General features: G+C 40.4%; 1 protein-coding gene across 1 annotated transcript; it reads left to right on the top strand.

Moving 5' to 3' along the window:
• Positions 1 to 2,353: 2,353 nt before the first annotated feature.
• On the top strand, positions 2,354 to 14,220 carry tmtc4 (transmembrane O-mannosyltransferase targeting cadherins 4). Its single transcript, XM_083921735.1, has 19 exons — positions 2,354 to 2,542; positions 2,639 to 2,730; positions 2,833 to 3,036; positions 3,199 to 3,314; positions 4,092 to 4,308; positions 6,964 to 7,051; positions 7,255 to 7,355; positions 8,285 to 8,377; positions 8,551 to 8,712; positions 8,999 to 9,201; positions 9,546 to 9,720; positions 10,086 to 10,217; positions 10,348 to 10,427; positions 10,536 to 10,643; positions 10,769 to 10,910; positions 11,080 to 11,194; positions 13,517 to 13,629; positions 13,756 to 13,825; positions 14,033 to 14,220. The coding sequence occupies exons 3-19, from the start codon at positions 2,875 to 2,877 to the stop codon at positions 14,179 to 14,181; spliced, it is 2,226 nt and encodes a 741-aa protein (XP_083777861.1). The 5' UTR covers positions 2,354 to 2,542; positions 2,639 to 2,730; positions 2,833 to 2,874; the 3' UTR covers positions 14,182 to 14,220.
• The last annotated feature ends 9,683 nt before the right edge of the window (positions 14,221 to 23,903 follow it).

The raw sequence follows: 23,903 nt of genomic DNA, 5'->3' as shown, positions 1-23,903 counted from the left end.
AAGCAAACCATTGCACAGCACAAAAAAAAAATTACAGTCGAGGAAAAGCAAAATTAATGGCCGAATTTATAAGATGCATTAATACACAAGGACAACATGCATACTGTAAGTATGGAGAAAGTACCAAAAAAGCATGCTCAGCAAAAACTGAGTTATCAGAGTATGATTATAAACCTTCTGACCCGTGCATTTGCTGTAGGAACCTGGTGCTAAATCCAGTCTGCAGTTTAATAATCGCCTGCTCTCCTTAGGAAAAGTGAAAGTAGGGATTGAAGAGCTTTTAACAGCTTTTCACCTCAGCTAAATAACCATCAGTTTGTATTTTCTTTCACTGACCAAGAATAAGTAAGAGCAATACTACTTTTCATTTTCCATTACCCTTTATTTAACCAGGAATATTCCCGTTGAGATTTAAAATCTCTTTTCCAAGGGAGTCCTGGCCAAGACAGCAGCATAAACACACGTTTCACATTTAAAATCAAAACAACACACAACTTAACATGAGAAATCAACAATATAAAAGAGCAGTTCAGTTCCCTGAGAGACTGAACTGCATCTTGCATTTCTCTGTTTAATCTGTGTAATGTATACTGTATATAAGAGCTTTCAGAATATGCTCTATTTGTGTATATGCAGTGGTGGAAAAATGCTAAGTACATTTACTCAAGTACTGTACTTACAATTTTGAGGTACTTGTACATTACTTGAGAAATTCCATTTAAAGCTATACATTATACTTCTACTCCACTACATTTCATAAGAAATGTTACTTTTTACTCCAGTACATTTGTTTACTGTATTGTTACACAGATTCAGATTATTAATACAAAATATTATCAACAAATAAAATAGGACACATTGTTATAGATTAAGCTACACAGCATCCCCTTTATCAGCTGCAACATTAGACGTTCGCATTAATCTCTCAGTAATTATAATCCAAAAATATATTATTCGGAAAAAAAGGCATAATGAGTACTTGTTGTACTTTAAGTACATGTTGAATACAATACTTTTACTTGTAACAAAGTATTTTGTGGTATTATTGAAGTATGAATTAAAACATACTATAACACACTTGACATTTACTCCACTTATTGCACTAAGCACTATCACTTTACACACTAATCACTCCTTCCACAGGAGAAAATATTGTTTATGGTGTTATGAATGTGTATGACTGCTGTATGTTTGAGGAGGTGGTCGGAGGGGCCCTAGGCGCTGAATGACAGCCACACTCAACTGTGACAACTATCGTAGTTTACCACCACCATGAATGTCTGTGTGAATGAATGGAACCTGACCTCTGTAAACTCTTGAGTACTTAGAAAGGAGCTATACACCGTAAATCCAATCCATCATTAGCATTATTATGAAGGTCATTAAGAAGGACTTGATTTTGAACTATATCATACAGGTGGCAAAGTTTTTCATCCATGCCTCTAAATGAGGAAAATAAAGACCCTTTTTTTCTGATTTTAAGCAGGACCTTGTGCCCAATCATCATGGTGCTAGGAAGAATGAAAGGGAAACATGCAAGATCTCTTCTCGATGTTATAAGGAGATAAAGGTGATTGAGGACCCATAGGAACTTATAATTTAGATTCACTATTCATATTTTTTTTAGATTAAGAGTTTTACTGTCCATTTTCAAACATAAAAGACAACAAACAATCAGACCATCACACACAAACCCATCAAAAATAAAAGTACTTAAAATATCATAAATTAAATAAAAATTAGACTGCCCATTCTTCTTCTTCTTCTTCTTCTTCTTCTTCTTCTTCTTCTTCATCTTCTTCTTCTTCTTCTTATTCTTCTTCTTCTTCTTATTATTATTATTATTATTATTATTATTATATTATTATTATTTATTTAATCAATTGTTTTCACTATAATTTTTTCTATTCTCTTTCATTTGTTTCATATTATTTTATTTTATACAATTAAAGTTATCATTTTTTATCCAGTGTGCCTTGTATGTGTTGAGAGGTATTATTGTCACGCTTTATATGTCATGATATTGTAAATTAATTTATTTTCAATAACCCCCCTTTCCCAAAACATCACTTTAAATCACAAGACGAAGAAGAAGCAGCAGCAACATCAGCAGCAACATCAGCAACATCAGCAGCAACATCAGCAACATCAGCAGCAACATCAGCAGCAGCAGCAGCAGCAGCAGCAGCAGCAGCAGCAGCAGCAGCAGCAGCAGCAGCAGCAGCAGCAGCAGCAGCAGCAGCAGCAGGAGGGGTAACACTTCAGCTATTGGCTGAAAATGGTCATGTGACCCTAACGCTAGCCAGGAAGTTTTGTTTTAGCCATTTGTTTACAGCCGCGAGTTTCCCTTCTGCATCACGCCGGGAAGGATTCATGTGGCTGAACATCTTCACAGTTTCGTCCAAGAAATTAAAAATAGATAGAGCGTAACACGGATACAGCCACTGCCGTGCGCCTGTCATGTTTATGCCGTTTAAATGGGAATAGCACCCGCTAACAAGGCATGCTAAAGTCACGCTTTATTAGCGTGCTGCTTTCCAAGGTAGCCTTCTCATTACACCGTGATATGTCAGTGACAGCGTCATAATTCAACCTCTTTGTTCCAAAGTGCAAAGCTCATCAGCACGTGTGTGTGTAGGTGCGGTTGTTGGCGTCTTCGGTGAGCTAAAGCTAACATGGCAGTTACACGGGACACGGTGACCTCTCACTATATGTCTCTCAACAGATAAGGTATGAATCCACCCATGTATAAAGACAGTGTTCTCTTAGTAGGCATGTTTTCTGTGTTTTTACCACCCATGCTTGTCTCCTTTTCATCCTCTTCCCCTTCAGGGACTAGATGATGATACAAAATGACCAAAGAACCGGTGCAACATGGCATTATCTGGGGTTTACTTGGATCATCAGATACCACTTCCAAAGCTTGCTCCAGTCCAGGCCAAGGTCACTGTCGCCCTGGTGGCACTCCTGTGCTTCATAAACAGTTATGATGGAGAGTTTGTGTTTGATGATTCTGAAGCAATTGTCAACAACAAGGTATTTTTCTCTTCTTATGGGTATGATACACATATGCTTATTTGCAAAACCATTGATGTACCCACTTTGTATTTCAAAAATGCCTCTGTAGCATCCACAGAGTGATGTCCTGCTCATGTTCATGGTGTTGGCATCAGTATCATTTTGTGTTTCTTTTGCCAGGACTTGAAACCAACAACACCTGTGAACAACATCTGGAGCAATGACTTCTGGGGAAGCAACCTGAGTAGCAACTCTAGTCACAAATCCTACCGACCTCTCACTGTCCTTACATTTAGGTAAGAACACACAAAATCATGTTTCTGATCGGCTGGCAGGTGTTGGTTGTTTAATAGCACACTACAACACAGTTCCTGTCAACACTTCAACCATTAAGGTCCATGTATTATTAAAGGAAAATTCAGTTTTTTTCATACCAGTGTGTTTCCCATAAATGTGGGGATTGTGGCTAGCGCTAATTCACACTTGCCACCTCTGTTGTAGCAATTCAGGGAAACAAGGATCCAGGCATAAGAGTTTATCATGAGCCTCATATAGCATTCCTAATATACATGATTTTTGCATGAATCATTTGTCTGAAAGCAAACACAGAAAGTAGCTGTCTGGAATGCCATTGTGGCTAACTGCACAGGGATCTAAACCTGGGGCAGCTTGCACATCAGTTTGTTTGCATGTAGAAAAGAAATTTATAGAGCCTCATGCAGGCGGTGAGAAAGTCTGCCTTTTTGGGTATTATTAATATGCTTTCTATTTACTGCAGTCTGTGCAGCTGTACTGGTGCTTGTGTACGGCCCTGTTGCCCCGTCATATGCAGAGGCTTCCCCTCATTTCTAGAGATCCACCTATCCAGTTTTTACTTAAGTTTTAAGTTTTAAGTTTTTACAGTACTTAATATTATTTATTAACAAATAAAAAAGTGTACAGCAGTGCCTACAGATACGACGTACAATGATGGATACTCTTTTTTTTTTTTTCTCACTGCCTCAATGGTATATAAGGTTTATATAAGGTACATTTGCCTTAAATTTAGTATCATGTTTGTCTTCCTCTTGCAGGCTGAACTACCTCTTAGCGGGAGGCCTCTATCCTATTGGCTTCCATGTGCTAAACATCATCCTCCATGCTGTCATATCTGCCCTTATGATTGACGTTTTTGCTATACTGATTGGTGGACTGGCCTATGATGAGAAGGGTAGGATACTGAACCACGCTTCCAAGACCTCTTTGCTTGCTGCCCTCTTCTTTGCCGCACACCCAGTCCACACAGAAAGTGTAAGTAGAGTTTGAAAGTGTTCATATTTCACTTCTACTAAAGTGCAATGGAATTCTTACATGTGGCATTGGATAAAAGAAACAGTATACACTGTATTGTTAGTACACAGAACAGCAATTGTAATGTTATTGATAAAGTCAGTAAAGGTTAACATCCCAAACTGCTCAAACATACATAGACTTTGAAAACTTCACATTGTCCAAGACACTAACAAAAGTACACAGCTGTTGCCTCTCAATAGATTCTACCTCGATATACTGACACAATGTCCAAAAGCCACTTCCAATAAGTGCATCTAAAAGAAAAAAAAAGTAAGCTGCTGGAAATTCAACTTCCTTGCAGGAGTCATCCGAAAGGGATCAATAAAGAGAAGTCTAAGTCTTCATCAATTAGGGTACAGACCAGATGAGCTAGTATTGAGTAAGTGTGTCAGCTTCAAATAAGCCAAACTATTAGACCTAACCTAAACTACTAGAGTGCTACCTATAGGTGCATTTTTTTCCTCAAATAAATCATCTTCTTTGCCAAGGGGCAGTCAAAAGAGATGCGTTTTCAGCTCGCGGAGGAAGACGTGTAGATTTTCTGCTGTCCAAATGTTGAAGGGGAGCAAACAGCCATGACTTAGTCGAGTGACTAGATGTTCCTCTTAGTGAAGGAGCAGCAAGCCGATTTGCTGATGCATAGCGAAGTGGGCGGGTTGGGGTGTACGGTTTAATCGTGTCCTGGATATAAGCTGAGCCTGATCCGTAAGTAGCACGATAGCCAAGTGCTAGTGTCTTGGAGTGGATGCGAGAAGCTACAGGAAGCCAGTGAAGGGAGAGAGGAGAGGTGTAGTGTGAGAGAATGTAGGTTGAAGACCAGTTGAGCTGCTGCATTCTGGATGAGCTGCAGAGGTTGGGTTGGGCTGCCTTCTGGGTCGGAAGAGGCCGTATCCTCCTGATGTAGTGAAACATGTATCTGCACAATCGAGTTGTTGCAACAATGTTGGTGGTAAGGGAGAGTTGGTTGTCAATTGTCAAACCCAGGTCCCTTGCAGTCTGGGTGGGGGCTACCACAGAGTTGTCAAGGGTGACAGTAAGGTCTTGGGTGGGAGAGCCTTTTCCCAAAAGAAAAAGCAACTCTGTCTTGTCCAGGTTGAGCTTTAGGTGGTGTGCGGAAATCCATTAAGAAATGTCAGTCAGACAAGCAGAGATCCGTTTATGTCCTACTCTCGCTGTTTCAATTTTTTGACACAGTAAGTGTTAGGGCTGGGTATCAGCTCGATACCTTTAAAGTATTGACGGAAATAACCCAGTACCGAGTAGAATCGCAACTTTTTCATGATCCCCAGTTTTATGCTAAGAAAACAAAGAAACATTGATTATAAAAATAACTGTCACAAGCCTTTAAACCTTTTACACAACCTTTAGCCAATGCAAAATCGATGCAATGCTGCAGATAAATGTCGGTCACTGCAAATGATGATCAACTTATTTGCAGGTAGGCTGGTGGCAGTCAACAAGGTAAATATCGCCCGATAAATCGGTGCATCCTTAACTGCAAGCGTTCTTAATGCATTATTACTACCGCTGCAGCTACAAGGCAGTTTAGCCCGCTGAGATGCCACCAATAATAATTTTTAATGTTTGTATGTGTCGTAATATTTTAATCAATACCTAGCCCAATTAAGTGACCAACCTGAAGTGTTTACAGTAACTTTAGACAGTTTATGAATTCAAAGCTTTTGGAACTTTTGCATATTCACACACTGACTTTGAATATTCACACGTTTTTCACCCAACTATATCGCAAAAGTTGTTTTTTTAAAAATATAATTAATATTCAGTGTTTAAACCTCTGGCACATGATAATTAAAAACGCGACTTAACATATTTAGATCAGCTTATTCTCCTTTTGCGTTAGGAACCAGTTGTGCCCAATTATGCTAGCTCCGATTCTTTCTTTGAACTTGTGCTTGGTCAGGAACAGTTGCTGTTGTGAGCTGTACAGCCCCTCGAGACATTGTACTGGTTGTGATTTTTGGCTACAAATAAACTTTTCTTTACAACATGAATTCCATACAGCAGCACATCATGGCATCTTGACACACTAGTCCAGAGGTTTTAATACTAAATATACAGTGGTTCCATGCCAAGAATAAAAGCCCAGCCTCAGCTGGTGTGTAGGGCCATGGTGCATGCGGTAGCACGGCCTGATTATTAGCTGTGTTGGGATTCTTATTGACCTGCCAGCATATGCGTGTTTGCTGTAAAGCCTGGCTGGAAGGCAGCAACTCCCCCTCTCTATTCTCTTTAATCATGCAGGTCAAGGACTGGGTGAGACCTAGGGGGTGGGAGGCAGGCAGACTGTTGGCTTAAGCCCGCTGTATGTATCAAAGCAGGCAACCCCAGGATGCCAACCATACTGTACACACACACACTGTATACAACACTAACACAAACGGGCCATGCTAGTAATGAGAGATTTTTACTATCTCCATTAAAAAGCCTCCATTCGCAACAGAATGTGATGTAAGGAGTGGAAGATGTAGTAATTCATGAAGGGCAGCATATGATAATGCTGTTTCCTAATGTATACTTGTTGGTGGCCTTTATATCACATCTTTACTTGCTTCTTTTGCTCTTTCTCTCTTTTTCCTTCTCCATCTCCATAAGGTGGCTGGTATAGTGGGTCGAGCAGATCTTATGTGCGCTTTGTTCTTCCAGCTCTCTTTCCTCACCTACTGCAAAGCTTTCAACAGAGGTAGGTATAATATAAGTATGATTCTTTATGTACACTGGGCATATTGTACTGTACAAAGGACTGTCCAGGTGTGCTGTTGTGTGTGTGTGTATAGTACATAAAACCTTCTGGAGTTGCTTGTTTGTTTAATCCATGTGTTTGAACACCTACATTTAAAGGTTTAACTGTCCATAACTGCCTTGGTCTTGGCTTTGTGTTCCCAGGGAGTGACAGAGATGACAGGTTTTCTGTCCAGTGGGTTGTGGTCAGCCTCTTGCTGTGTGCTGCAGCGATGCTCTGTAAAGAACAAGGCATCACAGTCTTGGTATAAAGTCTCTCTGTTTTTTTTCTTGTTGCAAAGCCATTTTGTTGTTAGTTGATGTTTTTATCACATCCAGTAAGAACAGTTAAAAGAGAGACCTCATCACTGACTAAATATTCAGTTTTTTCCAATTATTCTGAAAAAAAGACAATATTGCTCTTTAGCTGTTTACATGGCTAATGAAAATTGATATTCAATTAATATTCCCATTTACAGGCAGCCGTCAAAATGGGATTTTTTTCAAAGTTTACCACCAGTGGCAGAGTTTTTGATTCCCTTACCTTCTTGAAAAGATCAACGTTGCGATGCTTGCACATATCCAAAAACCTGTTGATATCCAAGTCTTTGATTATGTTTAAAAGTAGGTTTGTTTCTCATTCCTACCAGAAACGTGGGCTTTTGGGCATGAATCTCTGTCACAGCTTTGCAAACTGTTGGGCAGTTTGTTTGTGTACCACCAACAGAGCTGGCCGTAACAGGCAGGAGTGTGTGTGTCGCTAACTGCGGTTAAAACCCCAATTGAAAATCATATTCCAAATGCGCTGTGTACATGTTTCAGGACTGCTTCTAAAACCAGAGTAATATCGGTAATTGGAAAATGCTACATTCAGAATAAAGCCTGAGTTGAAATATCCAAATGGAATATGCTGTTTGTTTACATGACCTGTATCAAATTTGGAATATTGTCATATTCAGAATAACAGTGGAATATTGGTGTGCATGTAAATGTAGCCAGTTAAACATCATAAAAATGTGTTTATAACACTTAATGAAAACATCAGTTGACGCAATCTCTTTTTGTGGTTTTTGCTCATGCGAAAAACCTAAAAGTCTCATGTTTTTCATGTATGATAGGAGCTAAAGATCCATTTTGTTGCTGACCTATATACATTTTAAATGACATTTCTCCTTCTCTATGTATTTCCCTTCAGGGTGTGAATGCAGCCTTTGATGTCCTCCTGATCTGTAATGTTAATGTGTATGAACTCAGCCAGAGGCTATTCCTTAGGAAGAATCCACTCAATGTGAGTTACAGTTTATATACCCTCCCCCTCTGTTCTGTCATAAATTATGCACTCCCTTGTATGATTAATGTCACATCACATACATTGTCTGTGTAAAGCAATATGAATTCTAGTTCATTATATGAAACCGCAAGTAACTAACAAACATAGATTTGTGTGGTGATATTTTTCAGGTAAGTGAGATATTGCGAACGGGATTGCTTACACGACTGGCTCTCATGGGTCTTGGAGGACTCTCAATGCTCTATGCACGCTGGAGGATCATGGGAACAGGACCACCGGCATTCACTGAAGTAGACAACCCTGCCTCTTTTGCAGAAACTATATTTCTTAGAGTAAGTAAGCTTTTTTTATGGCAGCAGTTAACTACACACTGAAGCTGGACACAATTGCATCCATAAATGTTCTCTATTTTCTTAAAACATTACAAAATGATGTTAGGACCTACAGTATGTACAATGATTTGACTCTAATTACTAACAGTCTATCAGACATCTAATATTAGGTTTGACCCATGTAATCTTCCTCATGAAATGCTGTGATTGACTTTGATTTTTTTCCTCTCTCATCTTCCCTTCTCTCTCCAATTCTGCACCACTCATGTTCCTCTTTGATTGGCAGATAGTGAACTATAATTACTACTACTCTCTGAATGCCTGGCTGCTGCTGTGTCCCTGGTGGCTGTGTTTTGATTGGTCCATGGGCTGTGTGCCTCTCATTAAGTCAGCCACTGATTGGAGGATGGTGTGGCTGCTGCTGCTCTGGTGCATCCTGATAGGCTTGATAAGCCAAGCCTTATGTTCGCAGGACAGCCAGAGAAGGAGGTAAGCGAGCACAGCCCTCTCACACTCGCTGTAGAACAGATGTACATGTGGGCTTTTCTAGACTTGCACTTGATTATGAAAATTGTACCAAATCCACCGCAGTGTGACCAGAGCACCAGTTCTCGAATGAGTGTTAAAATGATCTTTTGGTTTAGAGACAGACTTGGGGTGTGTGGTTCACAGGGAAAGTTTCCTGTGTTCATGATGGTATTTGTAGTAGTTTATAGTGCCTTCATTTCTTAACTTAATTTATTTCACCATACAGTGTCAGCCTGCCGTTTTCAAGTGTCATACACATGTATGTGATCTTCTTGCATTGTCTGACCTTTTTCTCTTCCTGCCAGGACACTGACCTTGGGCCTGGTGCTGCTGGTGGTCCCTTTTCTGCCGGCATGTAACATTTTTTTCAGGGTGGGCTTCGTTGTTGCTGAGAGAGTGCTCTACCTGTCTTCAGCTGGTTACTGCCTATTGCTGGCCTACTCCGTAGGACACTGTTGCTGCCGCTGGTCCAAGTACAGGGTAAATCACACCAAAAAGATCACACCATAGTAAAGGATACCAACCCAGGGACCTTTTCTATTTCTATAATTCACCAGGTCATACTGTCCTGGTTTTAAACTCTTTTATTTCACCACCTGTTAATGCAGCTTTAACGATCCAGTAACTCAGTGATGCAAAGCAGGGACAGACATGAGAAATGACTAATGACTTACCTATAAAGGGATGACAACAGCAGGTGGCATCCATGTGTTACAGAGATATTTGCAGGCTGTTAACTCTGAGTCAGAGATAATCGATTTTTAAGCTTAAAGGTTATGATGATTTACAGTACATGTTGTTAAATGTCTTCTTTTTCTGTCCTTTTTTTCCCTTCCCCATTGCAGAAGCCACTATGCGTGCCGATGCTGGCACTGTTGTGTGTGTATGTGGCTCGCTGTGCTCTCCGCAGTCACCAGTGGCGGTCAGAGCAAAGCCTCTTCACCAGTGCCCTGTCTGTCTGTCCGTTCAATGCCAAGGTAAATGTCTGTGTTTGTTGTGCGTTTTACAGTATGTCAGTAAAATGTTTGCCCACATGTGGAAATAAATAGCAGCCAAGCAATTGAAGTCATACTCTGATGCCTTATGTGTTGGTGACTGATTTCACAGGTCCATTATAATGTGGGTAAAAACCTGGCTGATAGAGGAAACTCTAGTGCTGCTATTGCATATTACAGAGAGGCAGTCAGGTATGTCTCCTCACAAGCATTCAAATCAGCTGCTTGCGCATTGAATTATGGCAGTGTATGTAAGAGAGGGCTGAGTCATGCTAACTGCATTTTTCTGTGACTTTTCAGGCTACATCCTACCTATGTCCATGCCATGAACAACCTGGGGAATATCCTGAAGGAGAGGAATGAGCTGATCGAAGCAGAACAGCTGTTGTCTAAAGCTGTTTCTATTCAGTGCGTCCCAACACATAGGAATACACTTCTCACTACAAACAGACAACCACTATATTTTACTGACTCCAGATATCTTTAAAAAGGGCTCCCTACTGATAGTTTTGTATTTCTTTGTATCTACGCAGGCCTGACTTTGCTGCAGCTTGGATGAATTTGGGTATAGTTCAGAACAGCTTGCAGAAGTTCGAGGAAGCAGAGCAAAGCTACTGGAATGCCATCCGCTTCCGGAAAAAATACCCAGACTGCTACTATAACCTAGGACGCTTGGTGAGACTGTTGTTAACACTGTTGAGCAGGTGCTGCTTTTAATATATGCAAGAGGCAGTGTCCTGTAATAAACAGAAATAAGGGTTATTAGTCAGTTTTGGATGGTGCTCCTCTACAACTTGGACTCTAAAATGTATTTTCTAACATTATTTCTCTTTTGTCATAATAGTATGCTGACCTGAACAGACATGTCGATGCCCTGAACGCATGGAGGAATGCAACTGTGCTAAAACCAGAACACAGCCTGGCTTGGAACAACATGGTCATACTACTGGACAACACTGGTATTGATATAATGCAGACTCATGTGCACTGTACATCATTAAAAAAATCCGACCTCATGATTGGAACCTCCTATCACTCCAAATAAATACTGAAAAGTATTTTAAAAACACAATCACTTTTTTCATGCCACTAAAGATTTATTTACATCAGGAATATTATAATTTATGTGATACCATGTAAATGAAATATGTAATGACATGTAATAGTGATAACGAATATAACAAATGATTATAGTAATATAATATTAATAGGTTTTACCCATTTGTGAATTGAGTTGATTTACTTTCAAAGAACTCTCTGTTCTGGGTGCAGCTTGCTCCAGCATTAACAGCCAAGAAACACAGCGTTGTTATTTCGGAAAGGCAGGAAATCTAAATGGCCAACAAGATTAGACCGGAAGAGCAGGAATCAGCAATGCTTGAAATTTATGTATTAAAGCTTTGTGTTGTGAGTTTTGAAGGCACTCTTCCCTGCCGTGTGGAGAATGCTCTGATTTCCAAACGCTCGAGCCGTTTTGTCAGAAGCCGCTCCCGCGGGGGCGGAGTCTCCCAGGAGGGCACTGGAACTATCCAATCAGGGCCCAGTATGTTCCTGATCAAACGTGGGCAAGCACAGCCAGAACAGCGCCCCCTCAGAGTCCCCCCACCACATTTGTTCCCCAAATCTGACAGAAATAATTCTGCCCCTCTCCCCAGCTCCCCACCCAACAAAAAAAAAGAGAGAATAGAAGAACAATAGGTGTCATTTTCAAATAGCAAGGAATTGGGAATATTCTTTTCTCTTTGGTGTTTACCTCCCCCCCTCTTTTGTTTTGATCATTAAACAAACAAAAGGCAGAATCAGTGTAGATTCAGGCAGAGCCGCTCAGATGCAGTCACACATGCAAGCTGTGTCTGAAGGGCACAGGCCATGACTCAGGACGCGACTGTCATTGTCTCTCTTACTGTCTGTCTCTCGCTCTCTCTTTCTCCATTTCTGGCCAGACATCAGACAGGTCTGTGACAGAGATCAATAACCCAGTGGGCCTTGTGTTCAACCTTAATTAGAAGACTAAACCGCTCCTCCATGTGTGGAGAGGGAAAAACTACGCTCTAGACACTGCTGACAAATAAAGCAAGCAGTCAGATTGTCTCTATACCAGCTGTTATTACAGTCGTATCTCTGGATTTGTCTTGTTAACTGTGCATGAATGTTAACACACCATTTCAGTAGCATCTATGTTGACTACGATGTTGAGTGGATATTGCACTACAAAAGCATGTGAGCATGTGCATTCATGCTGTGTGTGTGATGTGTATATCACTTAAAAACCTTGATTACAGGGTTCCTACGCAGTATGGAATTTAATTTGAGTAATTTCCAGGTCTGAATAAGTATGAAAAAAGGGAAGAGAGTATGAAAAAATGCTTGTGTTGTTTCCAGACTGTTGTCTCACTTTCTAAAATAAAATATATTATTATATTCAAATCAAACAAGTTAACTAATGAAACATAGCCTACCTGTAGATGTTATGAAACTAATCATGCTGGCTGTAGAACGGTGTCGGGCTACTGTGGTTACCGTCCGCTGTGCGAATGATTTTCCATATGTTTCTTCATTTTATTTATGATTAATTTATTTATTTAAAAGTATGTTTACTCCATCATATAGCCAGTGAAGCAAAGACTTCTGTTTTATTTTGTAGTTCCCTGGTCAATTTTACACTCCTGCTGTTACAGTCTGTAGGGGTCGCAGGTTCACATTTATTAATTGCCCTCTTTTAGCATTTAGCTTGATAAAATGCTGTGCGTTGAACATGTCTCGGTCTGGAGTTCATTCATCTAGAATCTAACAATTGGTATTCAGATATTATATATTGACCGACCAATCTGAATCTGAAAAAGTATGGAATTTTGAAATGGGAAATATTTAGGAACCCTGTGATTAGCAATGAACGGTTACCAGTTTAATGACACTGTGGTAAAGACAGTTGTATTATTGTTAGTATTATTGTTTCAAATTTTTGATATCGTTTAAGCTGTTTGATTAATGCACTTTGAGAAGTTCACAGTAAATACTCTTCAGCATCAATTAAAGTTATAGACATACTCACAGACACAGGCACATCAATGTAGATTTGTTTTACGTCAACAATAACATGTTGGAAAGCGGTGACCGTGCTCTGGAGATTTTTCTGTCTGAATTGCGGTCGTATTCTGTTTTTATAACAACACCATATTCATACTGACAACAGTGATATTTTTGGTTACTATAATTGTGATATGGAACTTTAATACCATTTCATCCCTACTTGACATGTTTTGTACTGTTCTGTCTTGGAGGTAACCTGGGTCAAGCAGAGCTGATTGGCCGAGAGGCTCTGAGGCTCCTCCCCAAGGACCACACCATCATGTTTTCATTGGCTAACGTCCTGGGGAAATTACAGAAATATAAGGTGAGTCAGTGTCGTATAAACATTTCAACTGTGAATATTATTTTTCATGCATGTTGATATTACATTTGTCAAAGGTAAAGAATATTCTATTGCATTCATGTGTTTTTTTTTGTTTTTTGTCCTCAGGAGTCAGAGGGCTTCTTCCTTCAAGCACTTCGGATCAACCCAAATGTTGCTAGTTGCCATGGCAATTTAGGTAAGCTACTGCAACTTTGGTTGTATGACATATTTTACAAAATTGATGAGAGATTTCAGGCGATTAAAAGCTAAAAGAATAATTGCATGTGCATGTAAGGATATGCACTATTGTGCAGTCTACCTGACCTGTATTGAATGCACTAAATGAATAAATTAGAATGGTTGCTGCTTCTCAGCTTGAATAGAGTTTTGTGTTTCTCCTCAGCTGTGCTATATCATCGCTGGGGAAAGCTGGAACTGGCAAAGAAACACTATGAGCTGTCTCTAAAGTTGGACCCTGAGGCTCCTGGGACCAGAGACAACTATAACATGCTGCGACGCAAACTGGACCAGCTTAAACGCCCCACACCTTGAGGAAGCCTAGTGGGATTCCTGCCTGCCGTAAAACCAATTTTTCCATTGTTCCACTTGGTATTATTTTATCTCACTAATTCTGTCTTTGTACCATTTGGAAATAAAGACCATGGTCTGTGTATCACGCTCTGGTGTTGTTTTTTTAAGATGGAAAACAAAAGGGAAAAGCAATGTGTTACACAGTTTCAAGTTGTCATTTTGTAGCTTTAAATGTTATTAGAGGCATGTATGAGACTGCTTGTGTGTCAAGTATCTAATTTAATTTCATGGGTGTGAAATGTGTATGGGGCAGGTGTGCTGGATGCCTCTGCTGGTTACATGGTCGTCTACACTGCTGTTTTGTTGCTCCATTCGAAGGCCATGTGGAACTGATCCATGGTGAACCCCATCCTCTTTTCATCTCATGCCCTGTGTTGTGTCAGCTGGACAGAGCACCATGCATGTGTGGATCCAGAGAATTTGTTGTAAAATTTATTTGGTTTGGCCCTTTTTCAGGAGTTCCAAATGTTCCTGCACTCAAAAGCTGCTAAAGCTTGGACCAAGAGTTCCAGTCTGCGCACAGCCACAATGTAGTCTTTATTCAAGCAGGAAAAACAAAGCACACTGACTGTCCCTGAGAGGCATCAGCTGGTTACTGCTGACCACTGGTGGGCTAATGTGGTTATCATGTTTGTTTTTTTAAATACCCGTCTCTATGTTCCTGAGTGGGATGGCACTGAGGTTCAAAACCCCCATTCGCCTCCATGCCCCTGAAGCCTCTGTAGTTAATGGGAGAAAGGTGTTTGTGCTGGGAAGTTTTTCAAGTGTCCACGAGGAGACAAAAGGTCAGCTGAGACAGGAAACCCATGGCCAGTCCTGTATGAAAACAGCTCTATAGCACAGAGCCTTCAAAGGGGAGAAGGGGATGAGCTCCCCGGGGACTATGCATGCACGCACACACATTCGTACTCGCACACGGGGCTGCTCGTCTTGAAGAATGCTGCTGAGGGAAAAGGCGCCCCCAGTGTGAAACATCAGTCAACAAGTGTGCTCCCGAGGTCAAAGTTCAGCGCACTTCTATTTTTTCACCTGCTTCCTACAGCTTGCAGGGAACTTTTGAAGCTCTGGCGGGCTGGTATGGCTTTGCTAAGTTTGTTTACACATACAGTACAATACACCAGTTGATGCTTTGATGCTTGGAAGATGTTACTGATATGCACTTCGGGGGGTGCCACAGCACACACGACCATCAATGTCCTCTGTATGTGACCTCCCAAATATGCAACTAATATCACATGATGAAATTTCCTTGTTACTCAACTCTTGTTTTTATTTTTGCTGCTTTGATGTAAAGAGTCTGTGCTTCAACCACAACAAATAGCCTATATGCGCAGCTCACTCAAAAGTATTGTTTTAGTTAAAGATGAAACCTGTTTCAACAAGGCTCATGTAAAGGTCAGTACGGTGAAAGGGCTTCATGCTATGGAGCGAATGCAGACAGAATAAGATCAAAAAGCTTTGGATAGAGATATTCAAGACTGAAAGATTTTCCCTCATATTATTTTTCGTCATGCAGTGTTACATGCAGTGCTGCCGTCGTACAGTTGGCTACAAAACCATCAGCTATTCGCTTTATGTACTTATGGATCCTTTCTTTACTTTCTGTGTGATCCTTTCATTGGGTGCCTGCAGCTGACTGTCTTGCTGCACAGCTGTGCTGGCACAACAGTGGGGGAGCGCACTTTTATCATAATCATTCTTTGAATACCTTTCATTATCATAAAATATGTGAGTATTAAAGGGATGGATTCACCGGCCCCGCCGACATCTTCATTATCTATTCTGACTGACAAAAACCTGCTGTCCTAGGGAGTGACATTAATAAAAGATGGGATACTACAGCCTTATGAAGTCCTCTCCTTGTTCTCCGGGTTTTCACCGCACACCTTTTACCTGCTTGGATGCTCCATCACAATGATGCAATGAAATCAACTCCCAGGAGGGGTTCTTTATTGTGTTTTCTTGATCACGCTGATGAGTTTTGATCATCCTAATCAATGGATCGGGGAGAATCGCGTCTGATTGTTCACAGTCAAAATCTGTACAACTAAATTCAACAAATTCGTTATGAAAAAAAAACATTGTCATCCCTTTGTTGCAGCAGCATATTCAACAGAAGAACAAGAAGCAGGGGAGCACTAATTTGAACCCAGTGAGGGTGTTTTGGAACAGCAGGTGTGCTATTTTGCATCTGATAAGCACCCCCCCTCCCAACAAAATAAAGAAACGCAGGGCTTATCCAGACTGCTACAATGAAATGTCCATTAAATGAAGCAGCAGCAGGAACATCCGTGATGGTCAACCCTGAAATTGACTGACTGGGATTGTAAGAATAGGGCCATTTGAATTTATAATGTTAGCTGTAGCCTATTGTTGAGAAAACCTAGATATTTTTGGAGGTGGTTATTGACATACATGAGTTGCTTTATTGTATTTTGTGGTATAGGAAGAAGGCGTGGCATCTTGAAGCGTGCACATACACAGACGCACACAGTCCACAAACGTACCATACATGTAAGCGTGGCTTTGACAGAGTTCTCATCAATGTGACAGGATGTGATCAAGGGCAGTCCTGTGATGTGTCCGCTGGGCCTCTGCACGGCCCTCACTGTCCCTCCCTCCCACTTCCCCCAACCACAACAATCCTAATGGGCTCTGATGGGCACCTCCATCTTGCCTGTCTAATTGATGTAAATACTACGCATTTGAACCCGCAGTCCTTCCCACCATCCCATGCCGGCCTCTCCCTCTGTTTCTTATAACAGTAGGGGTCAGAGGTTAGGCTGACTGAGTGATCATTAGAATGGCACCATATTAGAGGAGCAGCTTGTCTGACACCCCATTCACATCCCAGAGAGGGACCCACCCTGTCCGCTTCATCTAGATCGTATTACATGACACGACCTCGGAACAGATACTACCAGTGCACTACAACACTGTGGGCCACTAGGGCATGGTGGCATTTTTGGAGGGGTCCCCTCGCCTGTCACAGCGCTTCCCTGACACCACTCTGTCCGTCTGGCTTGGATGCACTCTGTCATTTTAAGGAGGGCTACTGTCACTGGGTATTGGGACTGTTGTGTCTACATGCCCTGGCATTTTCAGTCGTGTTCCCTGTAACGGAGCATCGAGCCATCCTCTTGAGAGTCTGTGATGTCGTGGCCAATGATTAATAGTTAGAGATGGGCTATAAAACGTCCAGTGTGGCCAGATGCTAGCCAGGGCTTTGCTGAACTGATATAATGGACATAGTCTGCCAATTTGGCTCCTTTACAAAGCCTGGAAGTTCCCCAAGATTGATTCTGTTTCTATGTAGCAGTGCCCTGGGGGCTGAATGTTGAGGATGCACTCTTGTGAAAAACGTTGTGGTGTATTATCTTCAGCTGAGAAAACCACTAAATGTTCATGGATATAACAAAAAGGAGAATACACTCGCTGACATTTGCATGCAACACTGAAAATTTAAGCCGATTTATGATCTTTTTTTATCAATTCTTAAGTCAAGGAAAAAGCTCTCTGGCTGTGGATGAAGGGGGGGGGGGGTAATTTGCAGCAGGAGCCTTCTGAAGCTGTTTTGCAAAACAAAATGAAGCAGCTAGACCCTTATTGAAAAATATAGTGCAGTGAGACGGAAATTTATTAACTGGCACCAGTTAATGTGTGCATTATTCATTTCTGGTGAGCATGAAAAATGATCTAAAGAGGTTTGAAATTGCAGACGCGCAGGCTGACTGCACAGTGGCTGGGCTTGCTGGTTCGTTTCATCCTCTTGCAGGGGTGTTTGGGCAGAGAGGTGGAGGGACAGAGGGGATGGAGGATGGAGGGGAGGAGTGCAAGCCCCTTTCTGGACAGTAGGACTTTCCAGTAACAGCTGTGCTTCTCTCACGAGGGGGCGGCAGCAGCACTGGGAGAGAGGCTGCTTGGGACAGATGGACCAGCCCAGCACCACCTCCCCTCTCACCTCCCACCAACGCTTCTCTTATTAAAAATACATCTCTACCACTATAAATGTGTGTGTGTGAGTGTATGTATATGTGCACTCATGTTGTGGGTGAGTGGAGAGCCTCTGTTTCAATAACTGTATTTTAAGTTTTGCTCATGTAAGTACAGTACCACAGCTGATCTTTCTTGCGGTAAGGCAATGCTTCATTTTTCCTTTCAAATTTTACTGTCCGTGCTTTTTTTGCTTTAGCTTGTCCTTCCACTTTTGAATTGAATGTCTCCCATCCTTCCGTTCTCTCTGACTTCTCTCCTTCTCCTCTCCACCACGGCTACAGTAGGAGGTGGTGGACAGTAGTCAGTGCCAGTGGCATATGGCTTTCCACTGTGTTAAACATTCATACAAAAGACAGGCCCATCAGTCATGGCTGTGGCCGGATGAGGGGAGAGAGCAGGCCTCTGATGAATAGTGTTTAGAACTTACCTGCTGTTAAAACATTACCTCCCAAACACCAGCTTCCTGAAGCACATACAACATTAAGAACTGTATAATATCGTGAAATCTGGCCCTTGTGTGCACACATCATGTACGCCAGGTTATAGCAAATAATAAATATGCTTCTTAAACCCCTTGCACAGAACCCCAGGTCAGGCCTTCATAGACCAATTAATGCAGAGCATCTGCTGTATAGAGGAAACATGCTAAAGAACTTTTGAGCCATTTTAGGCAGTTTAATAGGGAGGAGAGCTGCTTCCTGCTTCCTCCAATAGCTCTCACTGCTAGAGTAAGCATGGAATGGGTCTCCTCGATTAGTCCAAATTAATCCATTCTTCAGGGATTCTTTTTCTGGTTCTATGGCGAAACTGGCGCGCCTTTGTTCTTCCTTGAGCCCCAGTGTTTTTTCTGCCAAATTTAACAGAAGGCTCGGAGGGTAACAGGGGTCCAACCCAATATCACCTTCTGGAGCAGAGCAACTAGCAGAGAAAGACAATCAGCCTGAACCCTGCTGCCTCCAGCACAAAGTGAAAAGACTCTAATTGGGCTTTTTTACGCTGCATTTTCCTGCAGGATTGCTGGATCATGAAAAAGCAATTAAACCTTAGAGCTGCAGTTCATTCATTCTCATTTTTATCCTTTCATTGGAAATAGACAAATTTGAAATCACTTATGTGAGTCAAGACTTATGCTTTTTTGCGATTTGTTTTTTATGTGGGAGAGACCATCTGTCGGATTAAAGGATCCTATCACATATTTAGACAAATGGAAATATAGTCAACTTACAAGGAAATGATGTTAGTTATGTCAGTAAATGACTTCAGGTGCCAGTGTCAATTCAAATAAGATCTTTAAATCTGCAATCAATTAAAAAAAATGCTTGACTTTAAAAACCTTTACTTTAGAAACTAGAATACAAATGTTGATTGACTGTAGTTCTCAATGTTACATGTAGAGGCAGTGCTGCCCACAAAACCCTGACCTCAGCACTGCAGTGAAAAAAAGTCAAAAAAGGTACAATCTTTATACAATATTGTTTATATTTTTATTTCTTTTATTTCTAAAGGGAAAATATGTCAGTTTGAAGGTAAGGGGGTCGGAGATAACACAGAGCATGCCATGTGGATTTTGATCCTTAAATGACATTTAGCCTCAGTTTTTGACAGTCATGGTGTGTAAGTGAGTGAGCCATTGCTGCAGTTCAGTTCTAAGACCTGATATGAATGTGTAATAACATCATGATCACATTTTAGGCAAAAAAAATATATACATCTTAAAATTTAACACACATATAATAGTGTAGAAGACTATTAGACTTTTTAGCAGCATGATATTTTACATTTTCTTTTCTTCACAATAATAACAATTACAATGTAACAAAGTAAACACCCCTCAGAATTATTTCTTAAACACATTATTTGAGTATTTTTTTTTTTTTTTAGAATAATCCAGGGGAGCCTTAATTATAGTTTCACTTGCTGTTTTGTAATTGGTAAAACAACTAATCATAGAAATCCTCCGGTGCATCGAGCAGAATAATCAAAATCTCATTTATTAGAGGAATGTTTATTCTCCTGGAATCTGTTGAAACAAAACAAACAAACAAACAAACAAACAAACAAACCAACAGCTGAAACAGACAGCATACAAGTTAATGAGTTCATCCCAAATACTGATACTTTGAGAAGAACACATACTGTCATTATCAATTTCAGCACTCGTCAAGTGATAAAACACAACCAAGTACACATCGACTCGAAGAAATAAAAATATAAGTTACAAACAAATTAATGAATATATAAATAAGTGTTGAGAGATTAAATTTCTAATTAATGCAACATTATTTCAGATTAAATTCATCTAAATAACATTATGTGCATACTAATAATTACACCTCGCCAACTTACCCTTAATGATTCCCTTAACGAATGATATTTAAGGCCATGTAGGCCTTTTCTCCCCTCACTGTTGACTTTAGAATCTCCACAGCAATAACTCATAATTAGAGAGACACAAGATGACCACCAGCCTGTGGCCCCATTTTCAATGCAAGCATTGTTAACCAAGCGCTTAACTCATAACTCCAAATGTTCCAGTCCGCGGAGTCCATACATTGTAAATTAGGTCTGTTAATGTACTCTCTGGTCCAGGACACAAAGAGGGACACTGGTGGGTGTTACTGCAGACACACACACTTGCACAGACTATGCAGTAGGGTTGGCTTTGTATGCACTTTTGTTTTTTCCCACCATGCACAAAGTGATCAACTATCACACCCCAGACGGTGAGATGTCAACATGAAATACCTTCATTTGCATCAGCTTTAAAAACTGCCTGACTTCTTGTTATGCCAGCGACCCACCAGTGTCTCCATAAAATTCACTTTAGCCATGGGGGTCCTGAGACCTTGCTAAATACTGCCCCAATACGGCTGTCAACACTCCGTCAATCACATGACAAATCCTTCTGATTAAACAGAGCTTCACTGGCTGCTTCACAATGGACTGGAATCAACTGAATGAAGTCTGGACGCGTCTGTGTCGCACAATTATGTCATTATGTTATTAAAGACATTTCTACAGAGCAGTCACCTTTTACATTACGTTAAAGATCAAACTTTAAAATCCTATATCAAAGCATTTAAACATATCTTAAAAGCTATGTGCAAACGTGTATGTTTATTATCTTTTTCCATGACAGTATTTGATACTGGGATGATTCAGTTGTTTTAATTGTTCTTGTAAATGTGTCGCTTCACAGAACAGGAGAACAGGAGTTGCCTTGTGAGTTTAAACATGAAAATAATTTAATAAGTTCATTAAATAGAGTAAAACTAATAATCAGATGTAGAATTGTGCCAAATTATAATCTTACAATAACTTTTAATAAAGTAGAAAAAATAAAAATGAGACCACTTTCACAACTTATTAGTTTGATTTACAGTGTCTTTAATAAGTAGCCAGCAAAAAGTGACACGTAATAATTCTTAAAGGAAGCAATGAGTGTACACATCATACAAATCAAGCTGCCTTGCTAAGAGCATCTAAGCAGCCTGCAAAAGCCTCAGACAGACAGCTGAATAAAAGGCGACTCAAAAGACAGGCTGTGGTAAGATAAGAGGCAACATCTAATCTGACTCGGATAGCTGATACAGCCCTGCCACATCTAAATCCTAGAGGTTTGGTCTGAAGAGGAAGGATTTAACTTAAACCCCTTTCAACGTGCTAAATGTGTTTTTGTAATTAAACCCATACAATTAACACTGACAAGCACAGGTCAAAGAGAGCCCAGCGCCTCTGTTCAAACGGACCTCCGCAAGTGAAAAGGGACAGAGAAAGAGGACAAGAGAAAGAGAGATGAAGAGGGAAAGATAGAGGGAGAGAGAGCACACGCTGCCGCACTACACAAAGTTACAAAAGCTGCCGAGCGACACAGAGAAAGAAAGCAGTGAATGAATGAAGGGTGAGGTGGGGAGAAGAGTGAGAGAGTCAACGTTCATTGAAGCCGTATGGATTTCAGCATTCAGGCTATATAGTGCTCTGCAAGTTAACCTCCAGACCACAGTGTTTATTCTGGGACTGTGTTCCAGATCAGGGGGGATATCCAGTTCCCTGACATCAAAGACACAGAGCTGTTGGAGCAAAGCTTTTAGCTGCTGCTTAAAGCTCAACATTAAGTGAATTGGAGCAGCTGTGGCAATTTGTGACAATATTTTTACTATAAATACAGCTCCACATGGCTGTGGGTAATGGATTACCGACCGCAGGAGTACAGTAATTTCTAACACGGCAACTATGTGTAATAACAACAGAAAGAGAATTTGAATGCATTTGCTGAGAAAGAAAAGACTGTAAATGTAGTTTGCTGTGACGTCACGGACACAGATGCACAATCTTTAAAATTAGAAATAAAGATTTTGAATAAATAAGGTCACGTTATATGAAGGGCCACCTTTTTATTGCGTCGTTTGATGGATAGGGAGAACAATAACCTGGAATATAATGTTTCTGATTTGAGCCAGTAATCCCCCGCATTAATCACTGATTACAGGTTAAAGGGGTTAAGCAGCATTCGGTGACAACCATTGTAAAAGTATGTTTTTAAGCCCTACAATGAATACTACACTTATGCATTTCTTAACTGCTTTTGTGAAAGATAACTGAAAAAATAAAAATAAAAATTAAAGTATAAGTGCATCCAAAATCAAATTCAGATCAAATCAAACACTGTTTATTCTGGTTATTAAATACATTTTAGATTATAAATCAGTTGCTTCCTATTTTCATCTCTTATATTGTTATTATATAATCAATATATTACATACAGTACGTTATATCTATATATCCCATCCATCCATAATCATAATGATAATAAATAGATCATTCAATTTATCTTGGCCTACCTTGGGAAAAAATAATTGGTTGTGACATTAAGTGGGTATCTTTTATTCAATTTCTTCTTTCAGTATTATCCATGTGTGACATAAAATATAACAGGTAATTCTGAGTGAAGCTGCAGCACCTTTTAATAAAGAGCACATAGTTAAAACTCTGCCCAACCAGCCATGAAATCATAATGGATCTCATTCAGGGGCTACTATGATGGACCCCTCATTATTGTGGAACCATTCAAAACATTGGTACTTCTATTGCTGCCAGCATCACATGAAAGGGTTTAATAGAGTGAAGTGAGGCCTGCAGAAAATCTTTCTCCAATCTCTGTGTTGACTAAATTATCTATCTAATTATAATTATAGTTCACTGCTGCTCTACGTTTTAATCCTTAAACGTTTTTTTTTTTGTCTCTTTTCAAATCATGCACAGTGTCAGGCACAATAAAGGGCTCCTGGACGCTCAGTGAAAGCAAGTCATGGATCTGTTTCTTTAGTTATTAACACAATTGCAATCTAACAGCTAAACACATTTTAAGTTTAAACTATGGCAGCAATATATATAATCAACATAAACTTTGAACAATATGAATAGTTGGAATTTTTGCAACTGATAAGTGAAAGAGTGTATTTTCTTTTCTTTAAATCACAGAGACAAATGGACTGTTCACTGTTTGTATGAGGGTCATGAGGGAGCCTCTGCACATCTCATCCCTGCACAAACAGCAAGAAGAGCTGCCATGATCTTAGTGGGTTCTTAGTGTGTGACCGATGTCAAGGGCCTCACGGCCTGATGGACACAGCTGTCTTGCCGCAGGCAAAAGGGAGGAAGGAGGGATAGTGGGGAAAGATACAGGA

Source organism: Echiichthys vipera (assembly GCF_963691815.1).
Source record: "Echiichthys vipera genome assembly, chromosome: 10".
Taxonomy (NCBI): Eukaryota; Metazoa; Chordata; class Actinopteri; order Perciformes; family Trachinidae; genus Echiichthys; species Echiichthys vipera.
This window is presented reverse-complemented; position numbering and strand designations above follow the sequence as displayed.

Coding starts and splice junctions, on each gene's coding strand:
- tmtc4 (XM_083921735.1), top strand. CDS start 2,875: ATGGCATTATCTGGGGTTTACTTGGATCATCAGATACCACTTCCAAAG. Junction 8,713..8,998: donor CAGAAACTATATTTCTTAGA/GTAAGTAAGCTT, acceptor TTTGATTGGCAG/ATAGTGAACTATAATTACTA. Junction 9,721..10,085: donor GCCGCTGGTCCAAGTACAGG/GTAAATCACACC, acceptor TCCCCATTGCAG/AAGCCACTATGCGTGCCGAT.